This window comes from Erinaceus europaeus, chromosome 5, assembly GCF_950295315.1.
Source record: "Erinaceus europaeus chromosome 5, mEriEur2.1, whole genome shotgun sequence".
Lineage (NCBI taxonomy): Eukaryota > Metazoa > Chordata > Mammalia > Eulipotyphla > Erinaceidae > Erinaceus > Erinaceus europaeus.
The window spans coordinates 21,537,580-21,561,333 of NC_080166.1; the positions used below are offsets into that span (position 1 = coordinate 21,537,580).

Genomic DNA, 23,754 nt, shown 5'->3' on the forward strand with positions numbered 1-23,754 from the left:
AGAAAGAGAGTAGAACTTACATACTTTTCTTAAAAGTGTTTTGGCTTTGTTTTACTAACAATTTGTTTTATGACAAAACATTTGAGAGCTGCAAAATTTTCTCACTATTAAAAGATGTCATCTCAATTAGTAATTATCAAAAAATAGTATATACTATTTTTGACAACCAAATAAAAAAAAGTGCATCAAAACTCAGCGACGCAATTACTTTCTTTGGAAAAGAATTTCAGATTATTATGTAAACAGAAAGCAATATGCTTGGAAAAACTCTTATATAATACAGCATTATCATTTTAAACAAGTCATACTCGTTCAACTGTAATGAGAAGACACAAAGATAAGTTTCTCTGTTACTGATATTGCTATACATAATGAATAGTCAAAAGTTACGGAAAGTAATCTCTGTTCAATTATTCAAATGCAAAGGTCCAGAAAAGTTGTGGGCATTATAAAATGTGCTCAAATAGCTATGTCTGATGTAGACACACTCTCAGGCGCAAGCAAACAATATGCATACATCTGCAAACAGAGTACATATGAAGGCACTGACCTGTTCTAGGATCTACGGAGAAGTAGGGTTGTCCTTGAAGAATGCTGTAAACCACCCGTGCACTGTTCCCATAGGTAGGGTCATCTGCATCAGTAGCTGTCACCTGCAGAACAGAGGTACCTGTGCATTCAGGAAAACAAATTTTAGTGTGTGATGGGGTTTAGCACAGTACAAATTCATACCCTAAAGAAGCCATGTTCTAATATACATGTAGAGATATAGTACTTGAAACTTCCTGAATCTGATTCTTAGATTTAAATAGCAAACCTATTGCTTGTCTTTATGCACTATCAACTGTACCCAAATGAGAGTCCCAAACAGAATGTTTGGTCTCATTTTTGTTTCCATATTACTCTTCAAGTACTGATAGCTTTGTGTAGTCTCTTTCTGATCTTCTAGAGTCAAGGCTGGGTTTGACTGAGACTGGAGAATCAAATCACTGCTAACTGGTGTGAAATAAAAGACACAAGGAGAAAGCTATCAGAAGTGACATGATTATTCACAAGACTAGAGGTTGGGTGTTTTGCTGTTGTGTTAGAATTATGTAAGTTGACTTTGAATCTCCAAAGGCTTCTAAACAGTCCATTCAAGTAATTTTCCATCATTCTTGCTTTTATCTTAATTATATACAATAAAATAAAAATATTTAAGTATACTTAATGACAATACATAGTGAATTTATAATGATTTACAAGACCATAAGATTATAGTAGTATAGTTTCACACTCTCCACATTAGTTTCCCAAGCCTCCATAACCAATATGGTTCACACAGACTTAAAGAAAATTTTACTTCCTTTTTTGTTGTTGTTTTTTCAATTTCATATGTTTCAATAATCTATACTCCATATATAAAATTATCCAGTAGTCATATTTTTATCGATAACCATAATCAGCTCCAGTTCCATTTTGTAAAGGGACAATTAATGAATGTTCATGGTCTGCAAGATTGAGTCCTTATTCCTTTAGTTTTTTTTTTTTTTCTGTACTGTACTAATGCAAGTATCAGGTGTCACTATGCTTATCATATTGGATTAAAAATGGACTTGTTAAAGATTATACAATGCTATTATAAAAGGGTAAGATTTCTCAATTATTCACAAAATGTACTGCATGAATGATTATAGTACATAGCTGATATTTTATTCTGTTAGCCTAGATAAATTTGACTAATTTGAGTTACATATCAATAAAATATATTTCCATAATGAAACTATGAAATTCAGCATTAATTTTGGTACTTGAATATAGATATACAAACTTTTCATATTTTACATTTTAATAAGGACTTTGATGATTTTGGTATAACTTCTACCGAGAGTATAGTGTCTTTTCAACTAAAGAGAAACATTTCTTTATCGAAATTCAGACACCACTTCTTGCAAGCCTTGCTCTTTGCCATTCAACTGGCAATTTTTATTAGAAGATCATAAATGTACATGCAACATTAATAATATAGTCTGGATTGCTCAGGCTCAGAAATAAAAAATAAATAAAACTAAAACCATGTGGCCATTGAGAAACTCACTTCCAAAAGCCTCAGGTTTTGAGGCTTTCTCTGGCTCTGCTCTAGTGATTTAACTTTAACTAGTTTTTAATGTTTCAAAAATAGTTCTGTAAGTCAGCATTCCATGAAGGCAGCCATGAAAGACAGAGCGCAAGATCCCAGTCCCTTTTCAGTGACAAGTTGGATCCAACAGCAAGGGAAAGACAGAGTTCTGCTTGCCTGGAGGTGTGCAGAACCCCCAGTCTTGTTAAGAGAAAGCTGGGCTGCCTGAATGGAGTGACAAGTGAAACAAACAAGGAAGAGGAAAGGAAAGACAGTGAGCATGTTGGTAGTGACTAAGTGATGGTTTATTGTAACCAGGGAGTAAGCAGAGCAGCAAAGGGTTTCAGGAAGGAAAAGAAAATACAATAACGTTCTCCCTTGGTCATAAAGTAGTGTTGTTAACAACTCCTCACATCTCTGTATGCAGGGCTCACAGATACTGGGCGATTCTATTAGTGTGCTGGAGCAAGGAGCAGCAAATTACCTTTGTTGTCATATTTTGGTGACATCTGAAGGCACGAGGCTGCCAGTGTTGAGAAACAGATTTCTGGTAGAATGGGACATGGATAAATGCACAGAGGAGCCAAAGCAAAAAAGTCAAATTGTTCCAGAATATAGACAGGGAGAGAGCAACAATGGAGATAGGAAATGGACTACCTGCTTAATTGTTGAAGGATATCTCGCTTTCTCTGCATTTTTCTTTCATGGAGCTAGCACTTTGCACGTGTGTGACTCACCACTCCTGTGCAGTGTCTTCGTTGAGAGAGAAATACAGGCAGACTCACAGAAGCAAAGATACCACAACACCAGATCTCCCCCGCAGAGCTGTGTCATTCCCATTTGATGATGGGTTCAACCATATGCTTGGCAAGACATGTACCCTACCTGGTGAGCTACCTCTTCAGCTCTGCCTATGGTAAGCAAGTTTTGTAAGTCAGGAGAAATATGCATTTATATGATAAATATGTATTTACCAGACATCACACTTTCCAACCTCAAACTGTTGTATACTATAAGGCTGTTGTAACCAAAATTTCCTGGTACTAGAAGAAACTTAAAGACACACAGACTACACAGATTAGTGGAGTAGAATTTAGAGCCCAGAAAGAAGCCCCCAGACCTATGGAAATCTAATTTTCAACAATGGATACCATTAAACAAAGAAAGGAAAGTCTCTGGGGCCAGGCAATAGTGCTCTAGGTTAAGCTCACATAGTGAAAAGAGCAAGGACAAGTGCAAGGATTAAGGTTGGAGTCCCCAGCTCCCCACCTGCAGAGGGGTCACTTCACAAGTGGTGAAGCTGGTCTGCAGGTGTCCTTCTCTCTCCCTTTATATGTTCCCCTTCCCCCTCAATTTCTCTCTGTCCTACCCAAACAATCAAAGAAGATGGCTACAGAAGCAGTAAGTTCATAGAGCAGGCAAGGAGTCCCAGCAATAACCCTAGAGAAAACAAGCAAAAAATCCTACCACATGACCCCAACAATTCTTTTCCTAGGAATCCATTCGAAGAACACAAAAACACCTATTTAAAATGATCTATGCCTGCCTATATTTGTGACAATGCTATTTTTAATAGCCAAGATTTGAAAATAACCTAAGTGTCCGACAAAGAAGAATGATTAAAGAAGACAGGACAATATATACACAGTGGAATGCTATACACTTGCATGAAATATGGTCATATAGTCCTTTACTACAACACTGAAGGGAATTTGAAGGAATCATGTTGGACAATATAAACCAGAAAGATGGCAAATACCAGATGACCTCACTCACTGGAGCACTCTAAGAAACAAAGCACAAGGCAATACAGAGTAAACCCGCAAGAGACTATAGTCTGTGTGGCAGAATTAGAGACTCAGAAAGGAGAAGTTTGGGGGTTACTAAGAGGAGGCTGAGGGCCTAAGTCCTTATGCTGCTGGAATAAGATAATGGATGGGCTGAAGGTGAAATGTACTGGTGTCTTGTGGGAGATGTGGAAATGTCCTCTTGAGATAACAAAATCATGTAATTAACATTTTCTCAATAAAGTGATACTGGAATTGAAAATAAATAAATAAAACTAAAGAAATATATGTCGTGCCAGGGATAGAACCCAGGGCCCCATGCTTGTAGAGTTCACACTCTACTCTGTCTCTGTATTTACTGTTACTAGGATTATATCTGGGGCTCAATAATTTGCATAACAAACCCACCTTTCCTTTTTCTTTTTTGATAGACAAAAAGACTAAGAGTAGCAGAGAAGAGAGAGGGAGGGTTGGGGGGGAGAGAGAGAGGGAGAGAGACAGAGAGAGAGAGAGACTTGCAGCATTGTTTCATTACTCCTGAAGATTTTCCTGCAAGTGGGGACTTGTGGTGGCTGAATTTTCGACCTCAGAGCCTCAGGCATGTAAGACTTTTGCATAACCATTATTTGGTCTCTCCAGCACAAAACATTGTATTCTCATGTCTGCTTGCTTAAAATGTGATATTTTCATGTTAAGACATATTTCTAATGCACACAATTAGTTGTTAGGGATAAGTGCTTCTCAGACAATGTTTTATACCAATTCAAAAAAGATCTAAGTACATAGAAATGCTTCAAAACTACATTTTCTGCAGTCAGACATGTTCTGTTCCCATTGAGGATAACCCCTTGTAATTCCTTTCATTTGGTCTCTTTCTGTACTACTGCTTTATAAATAGCACACACTCTGTCAAGTTACATGGTGATAAAAAGCAGAAAGGGTGGACTTCCTGGAAAATCTCTAAAGACCATTTTGAAATATTTAACAAGGCAGCTTAATACCAAGCAAATAGTCTCTGAGATAGCACAACTGTTATGCATGACTTGTCAGGGTTCACTGCTCTTTTAAAATCTCAAGCAGAGCAAGTTGAGCAAGAACTTTGAGTAAAAATAAGCTAAAGATGTATGAAAACTCTGAGTGTCTTTCTAAAGGAATCTCAGGGCTTAATTCTCTGAAGATTTTCCCACAGACCATGAAAATGTAATTATCATCAAGATCCAACTGAAATTTCATTCTATATAGACAAACTGTCATTTCACCATGAGAGGAATCATAAAAAACTCCATCCATCACATTATATAATAGGCCTTCGAGTATTTACCCTTGCATCCTTTTTAAAAGAAAAACTTTTGTAAAATGTATACCAAGGGGACCAGGTGGTGGTGCACCTGGTTAAGAACTCATGTTACAGTACACAAAGACCTGGGTTTGAGCCCCTGGTCCCCACCTGTAGGGAGAAAGCTTCACAAGTGGTGAAGCAGGGCTGCAGGTGTCTCTCTGTCTCTCTCCCTCTCTATCTCCCCCTTCCCTCTCCATTTCTCTCTGTCTCTATCCAATAATAAATAAATATTAAAAAATAAAATAAAATAAAATGCACATCAAGTATCTAGATACAAGATACTTAGCCTTGGCTTATCATTTAAACCTTGGGAGCTGATGTGCACTTTCACTTAGACCCAAAGGCAACATTTTCACATTGCTCAAGTACATTTCATATTAAATTATTAAAATGTGAAAAACAAATGAGAGATTAAGGAAAAATATACACTCCATAATAAAGTTATTGAATGCTCTTTGCTATGTGTCATTTAATAACAAAATCAGTCTACTGGCAAAGTTACATATAGCTCCATTGTATAAATAGTGGCACAAAGTTCAATAGGTACTTTAGTTGGCAAATAGAGAAGGCAGAATACAAGCATAACCCTATGTAGATTTATGATATATATATATATATATATATATATATATCTTAAAATAGATTTCCTAGCTGCTTTCAAAAGAAGATCCCCAATGTCACCTGTTATATTCTTACCTTTAGGTTCCTGATTATTAAACAACTTATTCTGCTTTATATCTTAATGCTTTTCAGCCACCAAGTTTCACATGCTACCATGATGCCAACCTGACTTCCCTGGCTAGATGGCCTTACCAATATGTCCTGGAACCCCACACCTCCTCAGAGTCCTACTCCACTAGGAGAAGATAGAAATGGGATGGGAGTACAGATCAACCAATTCACTTTCATGTCCATCGCAGAAACAATAAAAGAAGCCAGACCTTCTACCTTCTGCACTCCATAAAAAGTCTTGGTCCATATTCCCAGAAGGATAAAGAATAGGAAAACTTATAAGGCGGGAAGGGTATGGAACCCTGGTGGTAGGAATTGAACTGTATGGAATTGCACCCCTTTTATCCCACAATCTTAAATCACTATTAAATATAACAAATAAAAATAAAATATTTGTGGTATGTTTTCACATGCTCATCTGTGCTGTATCTAGTTATAGTTATAATATTTTCAGTCTTTGTGTGTGTGTGTGTGTGTGCACGCATTTCTTTGATCATGTGTCATGGCAATCCAGATACATCAGCTTCTAGAGGGGCTGAATCAGATTTCACACATCGTCTATAACCAAAGGCCAAGTCGGTAAGTATATGTGGTCAAATGAACATATGTGACAGGAAAATGTGTAGGAAGCAACCTCCAGGTAGTCACAACACCAGTATGTTCTTCTGCAACCTTGTCTCATGCTTACAATGCTCTGGAATTCTGTTCACAAAGAATGATTACAATAAAACATGACTGGACTGATCATATGCCTATCAGTCTTGTATTTCTTCTAACAGATATGCATGCTGCTTTTATTTAATGTCTTATCCTGTTCTCTGTTTGCAGAACACTGTCAAGGATATTCATTAACTTTCCCTGCCAACGAAACAAAGACAGGTAGCAGAGGGAAACAGAAGTAGAGCAACAATGTATTTTCCTCATGTACTGTCTCTAAACCCACTGCACTATTCCTGTGCTCCATGATTTTCTTTCACATTTTCCTCTTTTTTTCCACTGCCTTTTAATTGTGACTTTATATCTTCTCCTCAGCTGTCTCTCAGCTTTGCTTCCTATGATCTATGCAATAAGACCCATTTTCTGGGTCTTATTTCTGGTCTGTTGCCTCACAGTTCACTATATAGCTTTTAAATCCCATACTATTTTTTGTACTTATTCTCTCTATAATATTTAACCCCTTCTGAACTGACAGTAAAGTTTGTATTCTTGATTACACTGTGACAAACATATATTTTAATAGGTCTCTTTCCAACCATCTCTCATTTCTTTCTGAACTGTGATTACATCTTACCTAATATCAAGGTCAGATTTTGTGCTTGAATCTATTGTAACTGGTACCTTAAAACGAGAATCTGGGTGTTTTTGTATTCAATAATTTAAAACCATTATACAGACTGGAATAGAAATATATTCTTTTGAAAGTGTTTATTCCATGCAGAGAAATATGATGTGATAGTAAGGAAGTTATGTAGTGTGAGACAAACATTCTTATATGACTCAAAACTTCATATTAGATATGAAATTATGTTAATGCTGTTGTAGGCATTAAGGTTTTATATATTTATAATTTTAGATGCCTTAGTTGCCCTCAAAATATTATATTGGTTGTTTCTATATCTACCATGCGAAAACTCAGTCCATTATAAAGTAATTAATTTTATATGTATTTCTTATAAAGTTATCATTTATATATGAAATATTTTTTAAATATTATTTATTTATTTAGGATAGAGACAGAGAAATTGAGATAAGAGAGGCAGATGAAGAGGGGGAGAGGGTGGGTGACACTTGCAGCCCTGTTTCACCACTTGTGAAGCTGACCCACTGCAGGTGGAAATTTGGGGCTTGAACCCAGCCTGGGCCCTAGAGCACTGTAATATGTGCTCAGCCAGGTGCATTGCCACCACTTCCGTTTTTTAATCTTTAAATAAAATTAATTATTTTGGATAGAAATAAATGCAGAGGGGAGAGATTAAGCAGGAGAGAGACAGAGACACCTAAGTGTTTCCTTTTAACTTTTAGCCTTTTTTTTTTTTTTTAATAACCACAGCACTTCTCAGCTCTGGCTTATGGTGGTGCGGGGGGTGAGAGGGGTTTGAACATGGGGTTTCAGAGCCTCAGGCATCAGAGTCTCTTTGCATACCCATTATACTTTTTTACCCCTCCCATCATTTTTATATCTATAATTGGCTTTTATTTTCATTCTAAAAGTAGAAAGGAAAAGGTATTAAGAAGGTGAGCATTGTTCTCAAGAATGTAATATTATAAGTTATTTTATTCAACAAAAGCATAAGCAAAAGCAAAATCAAATAGACAACTATTACAGAGAAGAATACTAGAGGAGAAATATTTTGTCCATATTTGTTCAGAAACTTTAGTAGGAATGTATTTTGAAACATCTATTTATTAATGTGTGAGTAAACCAGAAGAGCACTCTGCTCATGAAATGCCAGGGAGTAATCTCAGGAATTCATGTTTGAAAGCTCAGCATTTTTATCCAAAAGCAATTCTTTTGGCTGATTTTTTTTTTTTTTAGGTTTACTTGTGAGTGAGCAAGAGATAGGAACAATAAAATAATATTGTAAAAATGTAAGAAAATCTTACTGAATTATATGCATTATAAATGCAGACACATCATAAATATACGTGAATGTCCATGTGTGGGCGTCCAATGTGTGAATACACACATATATTTGTGAATGTCCATGTGTGAATATCCATGTGTGAATGCATGCATATATTCGTGAATGTCATTGTGTGAATATGTGTGAATGTCCATGTGTGAATGCACGCATATATTTGACATTTACTGACTTCAGTCTTTGAGGAAACACCTCTAATTTATTGAGCTTTCATAAGTTAGCTGGAAAAAAAACTGACAAGATAGCTGACCTGGGTGGGTGTATATGACCTAGGTTGGAACCAGGCTTCTATCTCACTGGAGGAAACTTGAATGCTGCGGGGCATCTCTCTCTGTCTGTCTTTCAAAGAGAAAAGTCAGCCTGGAGCAGAGAAGTCCCAACAATGGCAATAGAAAAAAATATAAAAACTTTCAAAAAAGAGCAAGAAAAATAATTCCTACATTATGATAACATAATTAAAAAAATAGAAGAATATATATATATATATATATATATATATATATATATATATATATATATATTTAAGGGGGGCAGGAAGTGGTACACCTGGTTAAACACAAATAGTACTAAGCTCAAGGATCTAGGTTCGAGTCCTGGGCTCCCCACCTGCAAGGGTAGCAGCTTCACAAGGGTGAAGTAGGTCTGCAAGTGTCTATCTTTCTCTCTCACTCTCTATCTTCCTCTCCTCTCTCAATTTCTCTCTGTTCTATCCAATTAAAATGGGAGGGAGGGTGGAGTGCTGGTAAGCCTCAGTGGTAACCCTAGGGGCAAAGAGAAAACAAAGATATAAACTTAGAACTGTCTTTACTTTTCAGTTTCATACTTACTTCCAACAGAGGCATATTTAAGTGTAGCAACTCGGGAGTCGGGCTGTAGCGCAGCGGGTTAAGCGCAGGTGGCGCAAAGCACAAGGACCGGCATAAGGATCCCGGTTCGAACCCCGGCTCCCCACCTGCAGGGGAGTCGCTTCACAGGAGGTGAAGCAGGTCTGCAGGTGTCTATCTTTCTCTCCTCCTCTCTGTCTTCCCCTCCTCTCTCCATTTCTCTCTGTCCTATCCAACAACAACAACAACAATAATAATAACTACAACAATAAAACAACAAGGGCAACAAAAGGGAATAAATAAAATAAATATTTAAAAAAAATTAAAATAAAAAAAAGAAGATATTAGTGAAAAAAAAAGTGTAGCAACTCTTACTTTCTCACCCTACTAAAACTTCAAAAGTGACTTTTATGGGTTTCCTATGGCTCAAGCTAAGGTATTTCTTTTCTGTTGCTCAACTTTTTCTTTTTTAAAAATTTTATTTATAAAAAGGAAACACTGACAAAAAACATAGGCTAAAAGGGGTCCAACTTCAAACAATTCCCACCACTAGAACTCCATATCCCATCCCCTCCCTTGATAGCTTTCCTATTCTTTATCCCTCTGAGAGTATGGACCCAGGATCATTATGGGGTGCAGAAGGTAGAAGGTCTGGCTTCTGTAATTGCTTCCCCACTGAACATGGGCATTGACAGGTTGATCCATACTCCCAGCCTGCCTCTCTCTTTCCCTAGTGGGGTGGGGTTCTGGGGAAGCAGGGCTCCAGGACACATTGGTGGGGTCGTCTGCCTAGGGAAGTCCAGTTGGCATCATGTTAGCATCTAGAACCTGGTGGCTAAAAAAAGAGTTAACATAGAATGCCAAACAAATTGTTGACTAATCATGAACCTAAAGGCTGGAAAAGTCCATATGAAGAGTTGGGGAGGGGGTGTCTCCGTTTTGTAGATAGTTATAGTTAATAGTCCTATTTCAGTTATATTCCAAAGAGCCCATAACTGTACTAGTTTTTTTTTTTTTTTTTTTTCCTGAGCCTGACATCTGATATGCAGGTGGATCTAAGTTACGGTCTGAGGAGATGATGTCATGGCTGGAAAAAGGACCAGAAAGCGGGATCAGGGAAGAGAATAGCTCCCAAATATGGAAAAGTCTAAATATTGTTGACTAATCTAAGATATTAAGCATCTAAACATATAGTCAACCATGCCAAGACCACATATAACTGACTACAATTTACAGCAACCATTTCAACAAAGCAGTCTATTTCCTATGTAATGGGAAGTTAAATTGCTTTCTGTAGGTATAATCCCAGAAGTCAAAAATAGCAAACAGTCTCAAATGTTCAGGGACTGACGATTAGCTTAACAATTTCCCTACAATTTTTTTTTTTTTATTTCTACCCAAAAGCCACTGAAGTAAAGTAAAAATGAACATCCATAACCAGATATGATACTTTGCTTCTAGTTAATCCTCCACCAACTTCTTGATGCGAGTGTCCTCCAATTGTGGCACACAGGAAGTTCTCAATTGTGTTTGACTTATAGCATTTTAATTTATTTGCTTGTTTTTGAAAACTGTTAAATGCAAGTGATAGTGGTTAATTTTCTTGCTATATAAAACTCCAAATGGTTCTTGTTTGTTATCATCTGCTTGGGTTTGTGTTTATTGCCATAGATTATAAAAAAATAATCAAGAAATAGAAAACACTCCTTGACTATGGAAATATTCATTATTTCAAAATCAGTTTATGACTTGAATAATTTGAAAAAAAATAGAAATGCTTATAGTGGCCAGACCTAATGATATAGAATTCCTTTCTGTCCTTTGTGACGTACTTTCTACTCATTGATTTCTGGATCCAATATACTCTTTCTTGAAGAACTGTGTAACTTGCCAATTGTCTAAAGTTTATAGTGAATAGGTTTGGTGTGTAAATGCAGTATGCATAAAAATGAAGTGGTTGTTAATTTTCTTTAATATTTTCATATTTGAAAATTTCTAAATATTTTCATATCTCCCCCCCTCTCTTAACCAGAGCATTGTTCAGCTCTAGTTTATGATAATTAGATATATTAAACTTGGGACCTTGGAACCTCAGACATAAAAGTCTACCCCACTGGGAGTCGGGCGATAGCCCAGCGGGTTAAGCACACGTGGTGCAAAGAGCAAGGACCAGCGTAAGGACCCTGGTTCAAGTTCCCGGCTCCCCACCTACAGGGGAATCGGTTCACAGGCGGTGAAGCAGGTCTGCAGGTGTCTATCTTTCTCTCCCCCTCTCTGTCTTCCCCTCCTCTCTCCATTTCTCTCTGTCCTATCCAACAATGACGGCATCAATAACAATAATAACTACAACAACAATGAAAAACAACAAGGGCAACAAAAGGGAAAATAAATAAATAAATATAAAAAATAATTAAAAAATGTTTTAAAAAGTCTACCCCACGTAGTCCTTTCATTTCTTAATAATGATTTTTTAATTTTTTAATAATTGATTTATAATCTTATTGGAATCAAAATAGAATTTTTTTACAGAGTTTCACATTGCTTGTCATTTTGACCTTAGTTCATGTAGTGTATAACAATAAAAACCTATTTGTGGGTATAGTATAGCAGTCCTCTGAGTTAGAAACTTGTTTTACGGGGCTGGGTGGTGGTGCACCTAGTTGATCACACATGTTACAGTGCACAAGGACCCAGGTTCGAGCCCAAGGCTCCTGCCTGCAGGGGGAAAGCTTCACAAGTGGTGAAACAGTGCTGCAGGTGTCTCTACGTCTCCCTCCCTCTCAATTTCTGGCTGTCTCTATCCAGTAAGCAAATAAAGATAATAACTTTTTTTAAAACAATGTGTTTTATTTTTTCACCATCAGGTTTTCAGCTATTTGCTCACTTTTCTTGTTGTACCTACGTGCTATTCTGCTTCTCTTTTTATGCTTGTGAGAATTCCCTGGATTTACTTGCTAAGTAAGACCAATTTAGGCTTCAGCTATCTCTGTCATATTATTTAGTCTACTGATTATTGCTTTAAATCAGCATCAAATCTTTCATTTTGAAAGTCAGCTTGTATCATTTAATGGATACAACAACATCTCAGATGTCACAGGATAAAAAGTAGATTGTAAAATTTAAAGTGCTGTTTTATCTGAATTCTCTCTCTCTGTAATGAGTAGTTTTTCTGTTTGTTCATTTAAGACTCGATATTCAGAGCTGTGCATTAATCTCAAAATAGCAACCACAACAACAAAAGAAATGAGTGACAACCTTATGCTGATAGTGGCAGTCAGAAATGATACAAAGGTAAACAGTATCGATTGAAGTAGGTCTGTAGCATTTGGAGCTTGAAGGGAAGATGTTAACCTTTTCTTGGATGAGCCTACTGTCTCTGATTCCTGAAAAACACATAAATCCCTACTTCGTTGTATCAAAAATGTTCGGTGATGCTTCTTTACGTATTTATTGCCACCCGTGTTATTGGTTCTTGGTCTCTGTGCGATGAATCCAGTGTACTCAGTTGCTATTTTTCCTTGTTTTGTCCTCCCTTTCTTTGTTATTTGATATAACAAAGATAAACTAAGTGGAAAATGGGGTGGGGAGAGAGGGAGGGAGAAAGAAAGATACCAGCAACACTGTTTCACCACTTTTGACGCTCTCCCTGCCTTGCAGTTGGGGACCAGGAGTTTGAACCCAGGTTCTCAAGCATGGTAATGGGTGTGTCCACGCTGAAGTGCCACTGTGTGACCTCTATGGTTATTCTCTTAAAGGATACAGTATCTGGAGAACTAACCTCCTGGTATCTCTCTAAGACAACTAGAAATTCACCAGAAGAACCTACTAGTTTTATCAAACTATACCTGAGAGTTCTGAAGAAACCACAGACTGAGGGGAGGGGGCATATGCATATGGCCAGAGGGCAGACAAGTGTAGCAGGGAAGAGGCCTAGTATGGAAGAATGTGTACTTGCCAACTGTTGCCCCATCTTGGGATCTACACAGTGGAGCACAGTACCAGTGAGAGTAGAGCTAAAAATCTCTGGGCTCTTAACCCTTAATGGCAGGAGACTCCAATTCTAGATTGTTCACACCCACCAACGTAGTGGAGAACTGACTTTAATGAGACCTGACAATGCAGTCATGCAATTGGCCCGGGCCCCAGGGAGGCATCATGAGAAACTGTGCCTTGAGAGTGATTGGGAAATTGAGCTGTACTGCTACAAGTATGCAGGAAGCAGAAAAAGAAAGAGGAGGAGAAGCAGGAGGAGAGGAAGAAGAGAAGAGGAGGAGGGGTGAGGAGAAGTAAGAAGGAGAAGGAAAAGAAGAAGAGGAGAAGGACCAAAGGGGAGGAGGGGGACATGGAGGAGAAGGAGGGGGAGGGGAGGGGAGGGGAAGGGAGGGGAAGGTGAAGGAGAAGAAGTTGAAGTTGAATTTCAGGCTTTATACCTCTCAGATATCAATATAATCAAATTGCATCACAAGTAATGCCCCCCTCCCCTCCCCCCCCCAAAAAAAAACGGAAAGGAAATACAGCACTGTAGTAACAGCACCACCTGCTGGCCTGTCATTCATATTAAATGGTTATGCAGAGGAAGGCTTCAACTATCCAAAATAATACTAAGTCTACAGAAAGAATGGCTACAGGCAAGCTCCAAGAATAGAGTGGTCAGGAGAACTTATCAGAGGATGAATCTGTAAAATCCATTATAAGGTCAATTCAAAAATCTTAACTTAAAGAAACATATTTAGGATTTGGGCATTTCTGTTAGTAAGGCAAAAGAAACTATACAAGAAAAATTCTCATTACAGGAGGTGAAAGACACTTTAAATGCATATCAGACTCAAATGACATATCCAAGAGGTAGAATCAGTGAGAGAGGGGATAATATCAGAAAGATAAAAAATAAGATTCCAGCTATCAAACTACTGACTGTGATAAAACAGTTCTAAAAGGGAAATTTAGCATAATACAGGCTAGCATAACAGAGAAGGGACATCTCAAAGAAACTAACATCCCAACTGAACCAACCACCAAAGAAGTAACAAGAAGTCATCAAGAGGAAGGAAATAGGTAAAAACAGAGCAAAAATTAATACAATTAATAACATGATTCAAAATATTAACAAAAATTAATTGATTGATTTATCAAAATTACAAATAAAATAGACAAATCGCTCATTAGTATCACCAAGAAAAATAAAACCATGATATTTGGGAGCTACTCTCTTGCCTGATCCAAATTTCTAGTTCTTTTTCCAGCTATGACATTATCTCTGCAGACAATAACTTGGATCCAGCTGCATACCAGATCAGATGTCAGGCTCAGAAAAAAAAAAAAAAACTAATATAGTCATGGATTCTTTGGAATATAACTAAAATAGGCCTACTATCTATAAAATGGAGACCCCCCCCCCCAAATCTTCCTCTGCACTATTCCAGCCTTTAGGTTCATGATTAGTCAACAATCTGTTTGGCTTTATATGTTAACTCTTCTTTCAGCCACCCCGTTCCAGATGCTACCATGATGCCAATCCAACTTCCCTGGGCAGATGAGCCCACCAATGTGTCCTGAAGTTCCGCTTCCCCAGAGCCCGCCCCAGGAGGGTAAGAGAGAAACAGGCTGGGAGTATGGTTCAACCTGTCAACACCCATGTTCAGAAGGGATGCAATTACAGAAGTCAAACCTTCCACCATTTGCACCCCATAATAATCCATACTCCCAGAGGGATAAAGAATAGGGAAGCTATTCTTTATATCAGGGGAGGGGATGGGATATGGAGTTCTGGCGGTGGGAATTGTTTGGAGCTGTACCCTTATTTTTCACTTCTTTTTTTTTTTTTTTTTTGCTATTTTTTATATTTATTTATTTCCTTTTGTTTCCCTTGTTGTTTTACTGTTGTAGTTATTATTGTTGTTGTTATTGATGTCGTTGTTGGATAGGACAGAAAGAAATGGAGAGAGGAGGGGAAGATAGAGAGGGGGAGAGAAAGATAGACACCTACAAACCTGCTTCACTGATTATGAAGACACTCCCCTGCAGGTAGGGAACCGGGGGCTTGAACCGGGATCCTCTCGCTTCACACCATGTGCACTTAACCCGCTGAGCTACCGCCTGATTCCCGGAGTTGTACCCCTCTTATCCTATGTTTTTTTGTCAGTGTTTCCTTTTTATAAATCAAAATTAAAATAATCAAAAATTAGTGAGGTAAAATTAAGGCATATGAATTAGAGGTGCAAAGGATCATGAAAGATTATGAGATTGATGGAAATAAATCAGACAACCTAGATAAAATGAACACATTTCAAGTGTCTTATCACCTCCAAAGTTTGACCCAAAAAGAAGTGCATAAGCTTTACAGATCAATTCCTAATGCAGAAACTGAAAGAGTAATCTAAAATTTTCTCAAGAATAAAAGTTCAGGTCTAGATAGAGAATTCCATAGAACATTCAAAGAACTAATATCCACCTCTTCAAACTCCTCAAAAAAATGAAGTTAGAGAGATACTCCCAAACATATTCTAAGAAGCCAATGTCACTGTGATCCCAAAGCAGGAAAGAACACTACCAAAAAAGAAAACTATAGACTTCTATCACTGGTCAACATTGGCACATTGATCCTCAAAAAACTCTTGGCAGCCTAGATGCAATATATAAATAGAATAATCCACCATGACCAGTTGGGACTCTTCCCAGCAATGGAAGGCTGGTTCTATACAAACAAATCAATTAATAAAATCCAGCATCTTAACAAAATGACAAAATCCACTAGCATTATTTCAATAGATGCTGAGAAGGCATTTGATAAAACTGAACATTCGTTTATGACAAAGATCCTTAAAATCTTAGGAATAGAAGGAAATTTTCTTAACACAATAAAGGAAGAATATGATCAACTCACAGGTATCACCATATATAATGGGAAAGACTAAAAAATGTTCCCCTGAAATCTGGAACAAGACAAGAATGTCCACTCTCACCACTACTATTAGAAGTTGTCCCAGAAATCCTTGCCAGTGCAGTAAGGCAAGAAAGAGATTAAAGCAATGCAAGCTGGCAAGAATAAGTGAAACTGTCACTATTCACAGATAATATAAATTGTCTAGATAACCCTGAAGACTATCCTACAAAAAAAACTTCAATAAATTCAATAAATTAGCAGGATACAAAATCAATATGCATAAATCTAAGACATGATTATATACAAATGACAAGTCAGAGAACCGCCTCTTCCAACTGCACTTCAAAAGACAAACTACAATGGGGATAAAGCTAACAAAGGAAGTGGAAGACTTTTTAAAAATCATAGATTTTATAATACAGGTAGAAGGTTAAAAGGTGACAGAGAGAAATGAAATAGCATTCCTTGTTCACGGATTGGAAAAATAAACATTATCAAAATTGTCCTATTTTTAAAAGAAATATATAGACTTCATATGGACCAAAATAGCAATGATATTTTTTCAAGAAAATGGAACAACTTTTCTGAAACTTTGTGTGAAATCACAATAAAATAAAATGAAATAAAATAAAATAAAATGCCATCAGCAATAGCCAAAGCACTACCAAGAAAATAGAAGAATGGTGGTGTTACACTCACTGACTTCAGTTTATATTACAATAGAAAAGTAAGTAAATCTATGTGTACTGGAACAAAAGTCGGCACTCAGAGAAGTAGAACAGAACAAAGAACCCAAAATACATGAAACAGGATATAAAAACACCAATTCAAGAACAATCGTGCACCCTTATATGCACAGCTATTTATTCACAATTGACAAGGTATAGAACCAACCTAAATGTCCATCTATGAATAACTGAATAAAGAAGTTATGGAACATATGTTCAATGGAATAGCACTCTGCAATTGAGTGAAAGTAGTAACATGTCTTTAGGGATAAGATGGATGGAACCGGAGGTGAGTATGCTTAGTGAAGGAATGGAGTGAAAGACATATTGAATGCTTTGCTTATATGTTGAATGTAGGGGATTGAAACATGAACCTAAAAAAAAAAAATAATAAATCACCAGACTGTCTCTAATATTTTGTGAGAACTGTAGTGGTTATTTTATTTTGATATTTAGAAGAGAAGGGCACAGTACTCTCAGTATGTGTGTAGGTGTAGCTGTATCTTTGAAATCTAATATTCGTTTTAAAATTTTTTAATGTTTTTCTTCTTTATTAGGGGAATTAATGGTCAATAAAATGCAGTAGCTTGTACATGCATAACCTTTTTCAGTTTTCCACATGACAATATTTTTTTAATTTCTTCATTGGGGAATTAATGTTTTATATTCAACAGTAAATACAATAGTTTGTACATGTATAACATTTCCCAGTTTTCCATATAACAATACAACCCCCACTAGGTCTTCTGTCATCCTTTTTGGACCTGTATTCTCCCCCCGCAACCAACCAAGAGTCTTTTACTTTGGTGCAGTACGTCAATTCCAGTTCAAGTTCTACTTGTGTTTGCTCTTCTGATCTTGTTTTTCAACTTCTGCCTGAGAGTGAGATCATCCCATATACATCCTTCTGTTTCTGAGTTATTTAGCTTAACATGAATTTTTCAAGGTCCACCCAAGATCGGCTGAAAACAGTGAAGTCACCATTTTTTATAGCCGAGTAGTATTCCATTGTGTAAATATACGACACTTGCTCAGCCACTCATCTGTTGTTGAACACCTGGATTGCTTCCAGATTTTGGTTATTACTGGCTTTCTGATGTATAACATTCTCATAGGAGTGAAGTAGTATCTCACTATTATCTTTATTTGCATTTCTCTGACAATCAAAGACTTGAAGCATTTTTTCATGTGTTTCTCGGCCTTTTAGATCTCTTCTGTGCTGAATATCTTGTCCATATCCTCTCCCCATTTTTGGATGGGGTTATTTGTTTTCTTGTGGTTTAGTTTTGGCAAGCTCTTTATATACTTTAGTTATTAAACTCTTGTCTGATGTATGGCATGTAAAGATCTTCTCCCATTCTGTGTTGAGTCTCTTGGTTTGGGTAGTGGTTTCTTTTGCTATGTAGAAGAAGCTTTTTACTTTGATGTAGACCCATAGGTTTTTGCTTGCCTTAGTCTTCTTTGTAATTGGATTCCTTTCATTGAAGATGTCTTTAAAGTTTATGCGGAAAAGAGTTCTGCCAATATTTTCCTCTAAGTATCTGACAGTTTCTGGTCTAATATTCAAGTCCTTGGTCCACTTGGAATTTACTTATGTGTTTGGTGAAATATAGTGGTTCAGTTTCATTCTTCTGCATGTTTCAACCCATTTTTTCCAACACCGTTTGTTGAAGAGATTCTGCTTTTCCCATTTAATAGTCTGGGCACCTTTGTCAAAAATTAGATGTCCTTGCGTGTGGGGACTTACTTCTCCACATAACAATTTAACCCCCTCTAGGTCCTCCTCTGCCATCGTGTTCCAGGACCAGAACCCTCCCCGCCACCCCAAAGTCTTTTACTTTGACATCACAGTTATTCTTTTAAATCATTACTAGATCATTAATAAAAGAAATAGAAAAAAATATTAGACACAAAGACATTGTGATGAGAAAGAAATTAAACATGGATTTTATTTTCTGTCCAGATTATATGTACAGAAGGTGTTGTGCAGAATTGCAGGACAAGTCTTACTTTATTTAAATAATATCATTCTGAAGATTATACTCCAGGGAAATTATTTAAAAATTGCTACTAGGATCCTGGAAGGTCTCCAGAAAGAGGTTCCCAGATGTTTGGACAGAAATCAATCAATCCCCCACAAGTAGTGTAATAAAGGAAGCACAGCTGGTGTCTCTTCATGTTGCCTTGAGACAGAGAACAAAGCAGCAAAAGGGAAACCTGTCTGGGGGTTAGAGATGGGAGGTGAACAAAGAAAGCATGAAAAGGACTAGAGGTGCTTTGCAATGTCTACAAGACGAGAATCAGGGATCAGTTATATTGGAACTCTTCGTATCATATCTCTTTCTTATATGCTGAACTAAGTCTTAATATATCAAGAAGTTAAGTTTCATGAATTATATCATACTAATAATTTGTATATGTATAGTACATGTCTCTAACACATTCAAAATATCATTTATATAATCTCTCCTATATTTTTTCATAAATAAATAAATAGTCTTTAAAAACATCCAATGCCTTAGTGGTAGAACAAATGCCTCCCTTTTGTGAGACCCTGAGTTTGATCCCCTGCATATCATAACAAAAGAAAGTATAAATAAAAACAATCATATATAAATAGTAAACACACATAGAATCTTTACGTAGAGGGCTGGATGGTGGTGCATCTGTTTGAGTGGACATGTTACAGTGTGTAAAGACACCAGTTCCAGCCCCTAGTCCCCATCTCTGCAAGGAGAAAGCTTTCCAAATGGTGAAGCAGTACTGCAGGAATCTGTCTTTCTCTGTATCTCACCCTTTCCTCTAATTATTATTCTTTTTGCCTCCAGGACTATCACTGGGGGCTTGATACCTGCACTACAAATTCACTGCTCCTGGAGGCCATTTTTCCCATTTTGTTGCTCTTGTTGTTGCTCTTATTGTTATTGTAGCCATTGCTGTTGTTGTTGTTGGACAATATAGAGAGAAATTAAGAGAGATGGGGAAGACAAAGAGGGGAAGAGACAGACACCTGCAGACCTGCTTCACCGCCTGTGAAGCCATCCCCTGCAGGTGAGGAACTAGGCTAAACTGGGATCCTTACCTGTCCTTGTGCTTCCACCATGTGTGCTTAACACAGTACTACCACCCGGGCCCCTTCCTCTAGATTTCTGACTGTTTCTATCCAATAAATAAATAAATCATAAAATAAAATCTGTACGTAAGGGCTATCTACCATATCCAAGTTCTGCATATCGCAGAGATTATAAAATATTATTATAGCTGAATTCCATTTTAGTTACATTTAAGATATTTGTCATGTGAGGGGAAAAAATGTACCATATTAACTAGACCACAGGGATCTGTGAGTTGTGGTAAGTCTCATATCATTGAAGTGGCTAGAGACCCAGACTGCATTCAGGAGAAGTTACAATCCACTTTTGGTGATCTATTTTCTAGATATATAAACTAGGGAAAAGTAAGCACTGCATACATGTTTAAGAGCATCTAAAAAGCTTTAATATAACTACTGGTGGTACAGTTATTGCTAACATTATCTGATCAAGAACTATAAAGTTAGAAGGTGTGAAACAAAAGGTTTCCAATGTTATGTTGTCTTTTTTCATATGTGCAATTTGCCTTCTGAAACGCTTCAGTATCTTTTTAACAATATGCATGAGAAACTAAGAACTGTGACCACTGAACAAGAATTGGACGCATTTCTTCAGTCACAATTTGTCTGATTGTTTGTGAATATTAATTACACTTAAGAGTATCAGCAATTAATTGACTAAATATTCAATATTCTTTTAACACTTCAGTTCACTAGTAAGGATTAATGTATTGCAGAAGATCTTCAAGTTTCTCTACACACCATTATTCAAGTAAACACCCAAGAAACAAAATAGGCTTTTCCATTTTAGAGACTTATCAAGATGATGTAGGTGAGAAAGAGTGTGAGGGAGGGAGTTCAGTGATTCACAGGAGAGAGATAATGGTGATAGAAATAGAGCTAGACGTGATAGAGAAAGAGAGAAAGGGATAGGGAGAGGGATACAGATAGGGATACTGACACAGACACAGATAGAGTAGAGTGTGTTGTGAGGTGGGGGAAGATGTTCCATGCCTCAGTGAGGCCAATGGTGTCATGACACACAGTCTGAAGGGAGGAGATATGGTTTCCCTGAATCATATACAGTCTTTAAAAAAAATATATATATATATATATGTATGTCTGCAAGCATTGCTCTATAATATATCTTGAGCTTGCCTTTCTTTTAAAAACATTTTATTTATTTATTAATTAGAGAGGGGGAGGGGAAGGAGAGGGGAGGGGAAGGGGAGAGGGAGAGGGAGAGGGAGAGAGGGTGAGGGAGAGGGAGAGGGAGAGGGAGAGGGAGAGGGAGAGGGAGAGGGAGAGGGAGAGGGAGAGGGAGAGGGAGAGGGAGAGGGAGAGGGAGAGGGAGAGGGAATGAACCAAACATCACTCTAGTACATACGCTGCCAGGGATTGAACTCAAGACCTTATGCTTGAGAGTCCAACATTTTATCCACTGCACCATTTCCTGGACCACCCATATACAGTCTTACAATCTGCCATTCCCCCACGCCCAATACAATATACTAGGTTTTGTAAAGAGGGAAAAAATGGCATTAAAAGATTTTTGACGCAAAGCGCAGGGACCGGCGTAAGAATCCCGGTTCGAGCCCCCGGCTCCCCACCTGCAGGGGAGTCGCTTCATGGGCGGTGAAGCAGGTCTGCAGGTGTCTATCTTTCTCCCCCCCTCTCTGTCTTCCCCTCTTCTCTCCATTTCTCTCTGTCCTATCCAACAACAAAGCAACATCAACAATGGCAATAATAACCGCAACGAGGCTGCAACAACTAGGACAACAAAAAGGGGGAAAAAATGGCCTCCAGGAGCGGTGGATTCATGGTGCAGGCACCGAGCCCAGCAATAACCCTGGAGGAAGAAAAAAAAAAAAAAAGATTTTTGAATCCTCCAAGATATTTAAACTTCGAGAAAGTAAACATCATAGTTCTTACCCATATCTGACATTTCAGGCACGGTAACAATGTAGGGTCCTTCTGTGAACTTGGGAGCATTGTCATTGATATCTTGCACTTTGATGATGAATTCAGATTCTGGTTCAAGTGGCTTATTTGTCCGTCTGTCAATAGCCTGGGCATGAAGAACATAATGTGTCTTCTGTTCCCTGTCCAGGCTTTTTGTTGAATGAATGTCTCCTGTGGTATCATCAATGATAAATATAGTCCCGGCACCCTCTCCGGTAAGGATGTACTTGACAGACCCATCGCCTTTGTCAGAATTTGAATGCAGCTGTAAAGAACAAAAGGAATCGTGTAAAATGCAAGTATGAAATAATCTCCTGTGATGTTTCTTAAAGCTTGCTTCTAGTGGAGAGAGACAATAAGATACTACGTGCAGTGGTAAGAACATGGAATTTGCATGCAGGAGGTTCCCAGGCTCCATCCCTGATTCTATGAGGAGCCAGAAGTAAACAGTGCTCTGGTCAAAAGAACATTTGTTTTCAATTTAAAACAAAATAAAATAAGACTGATGATTGCTTATCTATAATTTAATACTAAGCATATAGTTTTTCTCCTCCTATTCTAGGCTTGGTGCTGCTATGACTAATGATCCAGTTACTGATTTAAAGGAAATCAATAAGTAGTACTTATTAAAGAATCACATTAACTCTTTCTGTAATTCTACTAAGTCAGTGTTTTTATTAACTACATAGAATTGGGTGGGGGGAGTTACCAGAAAATCACTCAAATTACTGTTACTTTCCATACTTATAAGAATTATATATTTTAAGTGATTTTTTAAAAATTAGCTTTACTTATTTATTATATAAAGATGGCCAGAAATTGAGAGAAAGGGGATATGGAGAGGGAGAAAGACAGAGAGACATTTGAAGCACTGCCTCACCAACTTGCAAAACTTTCCTTCTACAAGCAGGGACTGGGGGCTTGAACCGGGGTCCTTGTGCATTGTAACATGTGTGCTCAACCAGGTGTGCCACCACCAGGCTGCCTGATCCGGTTTTCTTTAAGTAATAACTGTTGTTCTACCTCAACCTTAAAATTAGTAAGAGATGCACAGAAAAGCAAATTCAAATTCAAAGTAACTATTAAAAATGCCCCAAAAAGGGGCATTTATTTGTTAGTGATGCATTCATTTTATAATTTGAAAAGTAGATCTTCAAGTCTAATCGTACTGATTTAAAAATCAGAAAGCATGGTAGAATCACTTAAAAATTAAATAGTAGTGATTCACTAAAAGAGATGACTTAGTTTTAATTCATTTATATATTCTAGTAATTTTTCAGTTATTAATTTTGAATGATCAAGTGTTTTGAATAGTCACTGCAAAGTAATATTTCAGTGTATAAAAGATCTTCAATAAGGAAAACAAGTTACACATCATGATAAACTACTTTTTACGCAGTTAAACAATAATAAATAATGCTTTTTAAGTTGCAAGAGTTCATACTTAATATTCAACTATAACTTAAAAAGTCAAAAATCAGTTCAATGTTCTGATGGATATCAGTATATTTTTAGCTAGGAATGTCCTGGGTGTTTTCTCAAATCACAAACATAGTTGGAATCATTTCTTCCAAGAGATATCAACAGTTATCTTTCACATGAAACCTTCTTGGTCACCTAGTCTCAAAAGCCCACCTTTTGCTTATTTCTGACACTTAGAAACATTGA

At 37.3% G+C, this 23,754-nt stretch overlaps 1 protein-coding gene across 1 annotated transcript in view; it reads right to left on the bottom strand.

Annotated features, from left to right (window-relative positions):
* The window catches only part of CDH18 (cadherin 18), a 550,225-nt gene that overhangs the window by 251,393 nt on the left and 275,078 nt on the right, over positions 1-23,754 (bottom strand). Inside the window, 2 exon segments of the mRNA XM_007532688.2 lie at positions 551-670; positions 22,057-22,351. Coding sequence (XP_007532750.2) covers positions 551-670; positions 22,057-22,351 — 415 coding nt within the window.